The sequence below is a fragment of the Myotis davidii genome, unplaced genomic scaffold (assembly GCF_000327345.1).
Source record: "Myotis davidii unplaced genomic scaffold, ASM32734v1 scaffold327, whole genome shotgun sequence".
NCBI lineage: Eukaryota > Metazoa > Chordata > Mammalia > Chiroptera > Vespertilionidae > Myotis > Myotis davidii.
In genome coordinates, this window is record NW_006298628.1 from 5,193,677 (window position 1) to 5,202,730 (window position 9,054).

The window sequence follows — 9,054 nt, forward strand, 5'->3', positions numbered from 1 at the left end:
GCTTCTTTGGAGAATCATTGCATCCATCTGCTCCCAGCCCAGCCCAGCCCTGGCCAGGGCCCCTTGGTCCGACCCAGCACCTGCTGTTTGCCATGAAACAGGGACACAGGTCTCTAACTCAGGCTGCTGTGTCGGCAGCGTCCAGGCTGATGGAGTCAGTTGTCCTCAGAGGTTGTTTTCCTGTGGGGGTCCTCAGGTGAGGGTGTGCTTCAGAATCACAGGGGGCTTGTTCGGATCCCCCCAGAGTCTGAGAAGAACAACTGACCCTGTCTACTGGCCTCCTTTCATGGATGAGGAAACTGAGACCGGGGAGTTCAATGCATTGGTCTATCAGTGGGGCTACGGCCACTTGTTCAGGGGGTGGAGGGGATTTCCGAGCAATTCCCTTGGGATATCCGGGAGCACGTGCAGGGAGAGCCCCCCTACATCCTTTCTGTGTCCTGCAGCAGGGCACCCACCAGGCTGATGACCTGTGAGGCTGGCTGGACCGTGTCATACTCCGCGAAGAGGTGGCACACATTCTCCTGTGAGTTGGTCTGGCTCTTGGCCACAAACCCAAAGATCCTGGTGGGAGAGGACAGCCTGAGTGAGGAGGGGGCCCCAGAGAGGCACCAGGTGGGGAGGGGGAAACTCAGCCCACAGTACTCCACCCTGTCCCTTCCCTAGCCAAGTGGCCCCGGCACCTCCCTACAATGGGAGCTCTTTGGGAAGGGATGTATGGGTCTCCCCTGCCAGACTGGGAGATCCCTGTGTTCAAGATCTGGGTTTTCATCATTTTGAAATTGGGCCCCCTGGGCACAGAGAGGACCTGTGTATTCCCCATTAGAGTGGGGAGAGCAAGGACATGTTTTGGCCACCAGACAGGAGCCTCCCTACAGATTAAGGATCCCCGAAGTCAGAGCCCTGCCTCCCCCATCAGACTGGAGACTCCCTGAGGGCCAGGGCCTGTGCTGCCCCCATCAAAACCATGGGCTCTTAAGGGAAGGTGGGGCCTCCCTCCTTCTCTAATTCCCTCCCCATGTCGGGTTGGGGGCCCTGCCTCAGGGAGACTGACTGAGCAGACAGGAAGGCCTTACCAGGAGGGCTTGCAGTACTTCTGCCACCTGTGGGAGGGAACGCGGGCAGTAGTGAGTACTGAGGCTTTGCTCCATGCCATGGACTCCAGCTAGCTGGGGGAGGATGGCCAGCTGTGTCCCCACCCCCACCGTACCCTGCCTTCCCCTCCTCCTGTTGCTCCTGGCCCCTGAGGTTCACAGGCTCTGTCTGGGATCCCAATCGAGAGCCAGACAGAAGCTTCAGCGTCACCTCGGCCCTGTACAGCCTTCTCCATCTGGTCCAACCTTGAACTTACTTGCGTTGCTCGGGGTCCATGCCACAGAAGCGGAGGGTGCTGAGGGGGTAATGGCGCCGGAAAAACACCCTGGGAGAAGGCAGGAGGGAAGGGGAACTGGTAAGAGCCCATCCCAGGGTGTTCTAGCCCCTGTGTGCTCCCCACCCACTATGTCTGAGGATAGGAATTACGTCTTGGTCATCTTTGTTTCTCCAGCCCAGGACCAGGCTCCTGCTCTAGACTGTAAATCCCTGAGCCCAGGGAAGGCAGGACCGTATCCCACTGAGTCCCAGTGGTCAGCCAGAGCGGCTGTGGATGTTCTATCCGTGGGGACAGACTTAGTCAATGACCAATGAATGCTGGTTGAGTCCATCTGCATCAGTCACAGTGAAAGGACACTTTGGTGGCAGGAGGTCATGGGAGGGAGGCTCAATGAAGGCAGAGGATTTGCCTGAAGTCACTCAGCATGTCATGGACCCCGCTGCGTCCTGGACACTGAACTCTGCCTTCCTCACTGATCCATAACCACCTTGGCCATCCCCTCCAGCTCATCCTGCCCAGCCCCACCACCCCAGGGGAAGGGAAGTCCCTTACTTCCTCTGGACGTCGGTCAGGGTGATGCCCTGCTCCGTGACTTTGAAGTGGACCACAGTGGGCGTGGGGAGGACGTCCCTCTCCAAGATGGTTGAGATGGCCTTCTGCACAGCCAGGGCTCCTGTCAGGGTCTCCACACTTACAGAGCTCAGGTACAGAACATGGCAGCCTGTGGGATGCAGATATTGCACTGGGGCCCTGCCAGGATCCATGGGATGGGCGAGGTCACCCAGGCCCTCGTCCTTTCTCTGCCCAGAGCCAGGGGACGGGGTAAGCCTTTCTTCAGAAATCCAGGAGGTCTCCTCTTTGAGCCACCAGGCAGATGGACAGAGGCTGTGTGGGTGACTGTGATTTGCGGCCCACCCCGGAGGACTCTGGGATCATTTGTTGCTTAGCACTGCCCAGGCCCCCGGCCTTCCAGGCTGGGGAGTGGGTAAGGGAGGGAATGTTGCCTGGGTGTAGGGACGTCCAGGCAAACCTTCCTTCTGTCCTGGCCTGTGGCTGGTGCTGCTTCCACCTCCACCCGCCCTTGGAGCCCTGGTTCATTGTTGAGAGAAGCAAGAGAAGGCAAGAATGGGGAGGGGACCAGTGTGCTCAGGGGCACAGAATTGGAGCTGTCACTCAGATCAGTGCTGATCTGTGATTGGCCTCTGGATGTGAGGAGGCGGGACCTTCCCCTATGGAAACCCCAAGACCCCACAGAGGATGGCAGACACAGGACAGCCTCCAGAGCAGCACTGTAGAGACCCCAGAACGTCTGCATGTGCCAAGAAAGTGGAGGATGGGGTGTAAGCCTCGCCAACCCCCTCCTCTCGGGCCCCTCTTCCCCTTGGCCTACTCCCTGCAGCCTCTGATCTCCTGGTTTACAGAGAGGGGAAGGAATGTGGCACCTTGTTAAAGATGAAGAAATACAGCTGTGATGGGAAACACGTGTGGACATGCGTGTGCGTGCAGGGCTGGGAGGCGCCCTCCGGGGGTACAGCCAAGCCTGGAGCCTCCCACACACCACTCACCCGCAGATCTCGCAGATCTCTTCAGGCCAGAGGCCCTGCTGTCTGTAGGGGCGTCTGAGGCTCCCTCTCCGCCTCCCAATTCTGAGCCAAAGTAAAGGAACAGGCCCCGAGGGGCCGGGGGTGGAGTGAATGGACCCCTCTCAGAAGAACAGGCCTCACAATCCCTTTGAACATCTCCACCCCCACCCACGCCTCCAGGAAGTGACTGGAGGAGAAACCAGGTGTGATTACCGTAATCAGGCAAAGGGGGGTGCACTTTGGGCTGCCCAGCCAGCGCCCAGCTTGCAAGCCCTTTGATCCTGCTTCCCCTCCTCACTCCTCCCTCCTCCCTGGACAGCTGCAGTGACCCCCCCGCCCCACTTCTTTCCGGCCCACACCAACCCCAGGCCTTTCTTTGCTGAAAATAGGGAGACTGTCACCCTCACTCTACCAGAGGCTCCCTCATTCTTTCTTTCTTTTTTTTTTTTTTAAAAACACCCCTCTCCACCCCCTCACTTCTTTCCGGTCCACACCAGCCCCAGGCCTTTCTTTGCTGAAAGTAGGGAGACTGTCGCCCTCACTCTACCAGAGGCTCCCTCATTCTTTCATTCTTTCTTTCTTTTTTTTTTTTTTTAAAAAATACTTTATTGATTTTTTACAGAGAGGAAAGGAGAGGGATAGAGAGTAAGAAACATCGATGAGAGAGAAACATCGATCAGCTGCCTCCTGCACACTCCCTACTGGGTATGTTCCTGCAACCAAGGTACATGCCCTTGACCGGAATCGAACCCGGGACCCTTGAGTCCGCTCTGTCCACTGAGCCAAACCGGTTAGGGCAACTCCCCCATTCTTGCTTCCTCTCCCAGAAGCCCCCTTGCTGCTCCCCCTGCACACCCGAGAGGAGATGGCCTGCTCCATCGGGGGTGCAGCTGGGCTCTGAACTCTGGAGGGGGCTTCCTGATCTGGGCGTGAGGTCTGACTCTGCCTTTGAGCGAGTTACTTAACGCCCACCACCCGGCTTTTCTTATCTGCGAAAGGGGAATAACAGCAGCATCTACTGCACAGGCTGCAGCGAGCTATGGGTGAATGAGGGAGTGCTCAGTAAATGTTAGACCTGGAAGAAAAAACCCCAAACCTCCCCAAACTGGGGGATGAGTGCTCCTTTCATCCTCTCAACGAAAGTTGCTATTTCTCAAACATCCACTCGGTGCCAGGCATCGTGCTAAGAGCCTGCCCTGAATGATCTCATTTTATCCTCACACCAGTCCGGTAGGTAGGTATGATGATGGCTGTCCCCATTTCACAGATGAGAAAACTGAGGCTCAGAGAGAGAAACATTCTCACAGCTAGGAAGCGGAGATGTTGACGGGGCCTCGGAGCTTGCGCTGCTGCCATTAACTGTGACACTAACATAATCCACGTGTAAGGAGAGACGAGCAACTAGGAGCCTTTCTAGTGAGAACAAGCAGCCCCGTGCCCTGATGTTGCCTCCGTGGGGCCCAGACCCACCTTTCTGCGGAATGGTGAGTTTGCAGGGCAGGGCCAGGGGCATGATGGAATGCTGGCACACAAAGGCAGAGAGGCTCCCTGCGAGGAAACAGGCGGCCCTGCATGAGAAGGCCTCTCCCACCCCCCTCCCAGCCCAGGATGGCCGGTCCCACCCAGGGGCCCGCGGGCTCACCGAAGTAGGGCTCCTCGTCCGCTCCTTTGAGATGCACCCCTTTGGCGGAAGACTCGATGAGGAAGTGGCGGATAAGGTCACTGCTGTCCTCTCCTGGACAAAGAGAGAAGAGAGCGTGCAGGTGGGTGAGAGACCCAGAGCCCAGTGGTAGCCCTCCTGACCCGCCTCCTCCGGGCCCATCCGAGGTTAACTGCCCATCCTCCTGCCTCTGGGAAGCCCATCTCTGAGGCCTCCCCTCCCGCAAAGGAGGTGCCAGCCCTTCTGCTCAGAGGCTCCCGCATCCAGTACTGGTCCCTTCAGCAGACCTTTCTCTAGGTCTGAAGAGCTCTCAGGGATGGTTTTAGATGACTGTTCAGGTCAAATCTCTTCAGCCTGGTCCTCTCTCCCCATCCTCCCTCCCTCCCAGGCCCCATTATTCTCCACCAGATGGTCCCTGCCTGAGCCCAGCTGGCCTGGGAGGCTGAGCAATGGCCCCTGCTGGGACTAGAACCCACCTCGCCCACTGGCCTCCTCTCTCTGGCTCCTGGGCAAGGCTTCCTTGATAACCAACACCACCCCGGGGGGCACGCCCTTATGTAGTCGGGGAGACACAGGGTAGAGAAGTCCCCGTTGGGTTTTCATCCTTGGTTTTTCACTCTCTCACTTACTTGTTCTGTGGGGGGGGGGTCACCCACTAACTCTTGGTGCCTTAGTTACCTCATTGGTTTGCTCCCCCATCAGACTGGAGACTCCCTGAGGGCCAGGGCTGCAATCATGGGGTTTAGGGAGGCACTGCCACCCAGGAACCTCACACTGTAATGATCTGTTTGTGATCTCCTTCCCCAGGGCGGTACCCTGGTGCCATCCACGGTGCCTGGTGCCCTCCACGGTGCCTGGGGCGGGTGGATGCCCACCCATGTGTGCTGCGCCTGTGAGACCCCGGGAAAGTAGGCCATAAGCTGTCACACACGTTTTACATTAGTTCCCTCGTGATAAATCCGGGCTGGGAGGAGGTGGGCTCCCAGAAGAGAGCAGCCAGGAGAGGGCCTGGGTCTTCCTCCTCCTTTTCCCACCAGGAGATGATTGGGGAGGCGGAGGCAGCTCAGATCACTGTGAAAGGAGCTGCTCCCGGCGCTGGAGAGCAGCTGGGAGGACCGAGGCGGACCCTCCCCCACGGGAGAGGGCCTGGGTCTTCCTCCTCTTCCCACCAGGAGATGATGGGGAGGCAGAGGCAGCTCAGATCGCTGTGAAAGGAGCTGCTCCCAGAGCCTGGGGCGCTGGAGGGCAGCTGGGAGGACCGAGGCGGACCCTCCCCCAGGAATCACTGTAGGCCTGGCCCAAGGACACCCGGCAAGCTAGCAGCCGAGCTGGGACTAGGACCCACCACACCCACTGGCCTCGGAGAGGCCTTGAGTGAAGACAGAGACTGGTGCCTACCTGATCGGTTCTGGGTAGGCGTGGGGGCCTCCTGCACCTTCAAGGCAAGGCCGAAGGAGCCTCGGAATGAAGAACTGTCCCTCATGACGAAAGCCCCCGGCTCCTCCTTCCTCAGCAGCTCGATTGCTGGAATAATTCTTGGGTCAGAGACAGTTCCCGCCCCACGCGCACACCCTTTCCTTTACCTTGCTCTCGGGTGATGCTTGGCTTAAACCAGTACTTAGAGGTGTCCATCACGAACTTCATGGTGGGCTGCATGTCCCTGGCGGGACCTGGAGACGAACAGAGAAGGGGAACCCTGTAGGCTGGACAGAGGGGAGCTGAGAGACCCTCCTCCATCCCCTGCCCATTGGCCCCATTCAACCCACCCTCTCCTACCCCAACCCCATTGTATCTCCAACTGCCTAAGGACCCAAAATCCAACAGAAGAATTTCAGGGCTTGGCGCATCTAGGATTTAGGAGTCTTCCCTTGCATCCTTGGTATCAAGGGCAAATAGATAAAATTCTCAACTTAATGAGCAATAGTTTCTCACATCTAGTGTTGCCTGCTGGGGACTGAAGTAAGGGATTAATAGGTGAATCTGAGATGCATCATTTGTTTGACTTCACACTGTCTTCTCACTTCCTAGTCACTTGCAGCACATCCTTGGAGGTAGAATGTATATTGTTTTGTTGTTGTTTTATTGCCGGAGCCATTGCCTTCGCAGCAGAGATGTTTGCTGCTATCAGAAGGCAGTGCACCCATACGTCCCATTCCCCTCGCAGTGAGGCCGGGCCATGTGACTGTTCGTGGCCAATGGGCTGTGTGTGGAGGATTTAAAATCGTGAGGCCCGGCCGGTGTGGCTCAGTGGTTGAGCGGTGACCTATGAACAAGAAGGTCACGGTTCAATTCCTGGTCAGGGCGCATGCCCAGGTTGCCGGTCGATCCCCAGTGTGGGGTGTGCAAAAGACAACTGATCAATGATTCTCTCTCATCATTGATGTTTCTCTCTCCCTGTTTCTTCCTCTCTGAAATAAATTTATTAAAAAAAACACCCCAAAACAAACAAACAAAAAAAACCCTCGAGGTTCTTTTATGCTCCAGTAGCCTATGACGTTACAATGGATTTTGTTGTGAGAATATATTGCAGAATCTGATAAGATCCCAGGGTTTAATTAGTGATATCCTGGGGCATCACCAAACCCGGGTGGGACTCTCACCACACTGAGTACATGTGCTGTGTGAGATGCCAAAATGCCCATTTTCTGGGTCCCGAGGGCAGAGAGCCGTGGTTCTTAATTTCAACATCTTGAAAATGTGTGTTGTGGCCAGTTGAGCGTAACTCACAAAAACTGTACTAAAATCTGCAAATGATTTGTCCTAGGAAAATGGTCAGAGCAGATTCAAGGGCATATGTGTCGTGTAATTTGCTTGCATTGACATGGCTTCATGAGTGGGACTGAGCAGCCCATGAGTCAGCATTCCCCCCCCCCCTCCTCCGCCCCCTCCTGCCAGGAGTCACCTTGACACCCATCCTGTGGCCGAGGGAGGGCTGAGAGGCAAGCCCTGGGAGGGTGATGGCTGAGCGAGGAGGGACAGTGTCCCCGGGGCTTGGCAGGGGGCTCTGTTCACGGGAGAGGAGCCCCCGGGGTGCTAAGGCTCAGCCTGTGTTTACTGCTTTGGGTTCTGGTTGGTTTTGCTCTCTTGGATGCCTGCAGTCACAGACTCAGGGAAGTAGGGTGTTTGCCGGTTTGTGGTTTTCGCTGTCTGAACAGAATGCATTGTCTCCGTTACCCTGTCCCCCCTCGATCTGCCCTGCTCGTCACCCACCAACGTCAGCGTGACGACTGACTGACTCTCCCTCTCTCTCTCACGAGTTAGTCATGGAGCCTGCTGCTTCCCTATCCGGAGGGTCTCCTGGCTCTGTCCCCTCTCCTCCACCCCCGCCCCACCCTGCTTCAGGCTCCGTTTCGACTTGTCTGGATCACATCATCATAAAAGTCCAAACAGAACCAAATAGAAACTGCTCTCCCTGCCCAGGCCAGGCCCGTAATTCATCTGCCATGCAGCTGCCAGGGTGATTTTTGACCCCATCAACTCTCCTGTTTGAGACCCTCCGATGGTCTCCCGTAGCCTATAGGGTAAAATCTACCCTTTAGGCCTGGCCAGCGTGGATCAGTAGTTGAGCATCGACCTATGACCCAGGAGGTCATGGTTCAATTCCCAGTCAGGGCACATGCCCGGGTTTCAGGCTCAGTCCCCAATGTGGGGTGTGCAGGAGGCAGCTGATCAATGATTCTCTCTCATCATTGATGTTGCTATGTCTCTCTCCTTCTCCCTTCCTCTCTGAAATCAGTAAAAATATATTTAAAAAAAAATCTGCTCTTAAGCTTGGTGTTCAAGGCCTGTTGCAATCTGGCCCCAAATTACTCTCAATGGCCTCACCCTGCACCCCAAATCCCAGTCATTTCCTCAACGTGCCATGTGCTCCACACTTCCCGACTGCGAACTCTGTTCCCTTTGCTGGGAACCCCCTTCCTCTCCTGCTCTGGCCATGGGCTTGGGATCTGCTTTCCAGATCCGGCGAAGATGTCACTTCCTCTGCGGAGCCTTCCCAGCTCCGCAGACGAAAGGGATCACTCCTCCCCTCTGTGGCCCCATAAGACTTAGAACATTTCTTTACCCCCGTTGTTTATCCTACTCCAGTGATGGCAAACCTATGACATGTGAACTCATTTTTTTTGGTTGATTTTTCTTTGTTAAATGGCATTTAAATAGATAAAATAAATATCAAAAATATAAGTCTTTGTTTTACTATGATTGCAAGTATCAAAAAATTTCTATATGTGACACGGCACCAGAGTTAAGTTAGGGTTTTTCAAAATGCTGACACGCCGAGCTCAAAAGGTTCGCCATCACTGTGACCTACTCTATAGTTATCCTTGATTTTGGCCTCTCTTTCTAGACTGTTTTCATCCCTATGTCCCCACCACCTGGCACAGTGCTGGGCACGCAGTAGGTACTCAATCAATGTGTTGACTGAAACCACGGGTGCTTGT

At 55.8% G+C, this 9,054-nt stretch overlaps 1 protein-coding gene across 8 annotated transcripts in view; it reads right to left on the reverse strand.

The window, feature by feature from the left end:
• Positions 1-6: 6 nt before the first annotated feature.
• The window catches only part of TNS4 (tensin 4), a 21,572-nt gene continuing 12,524 nt past the window's right edge, over positions 7-9,054 (reverse strand). For 2 of the 8 annotated variants that reach the window (XM_015570908.1, XM_015570915.1), the window contains 9 exons: positions 6,199-6,285; positions 6,014-6,139; positions 4,598-4,690; positions 4,426-4,503; positions 2,938-3,018; positions 1,925-2,093; positions 1,352-1,420; positions 1,077-1,103; positions 7-564 (listed from right to left, as the gene is read on the reverse strand). In XM_015570908.1, coding sequence (XP_015426394.1) covers positions 423-564; positions 1,077-1,103; positions 1,352-1,420; positions 1,925-2,093; positions 2,938-3,018; positions 4,426-4,503; positions 4,598-4,690; positions 6,014-6,139; positions 6,199-6,285 — 872 coding nt within the window. In that variant the 3' untranslated portion in view covers positions 7-422. Of the gene's footprint in view, positions 565-1,076; positions 1,104-1,351; positions 1,421-1,924; positions 2,095-2,937; positions 3,019-4,425; positions 4,504-4,597; positions 4,691-6,013; positions 6,140-6,198; positions 6,286-9,054 lie in introns of all 8 variants that reach the window. The other 6 variants (XM_006774346.2, XM_015570912.1, XM_015570910.1 and 3 more) reach the window with 6 other exon arrangements.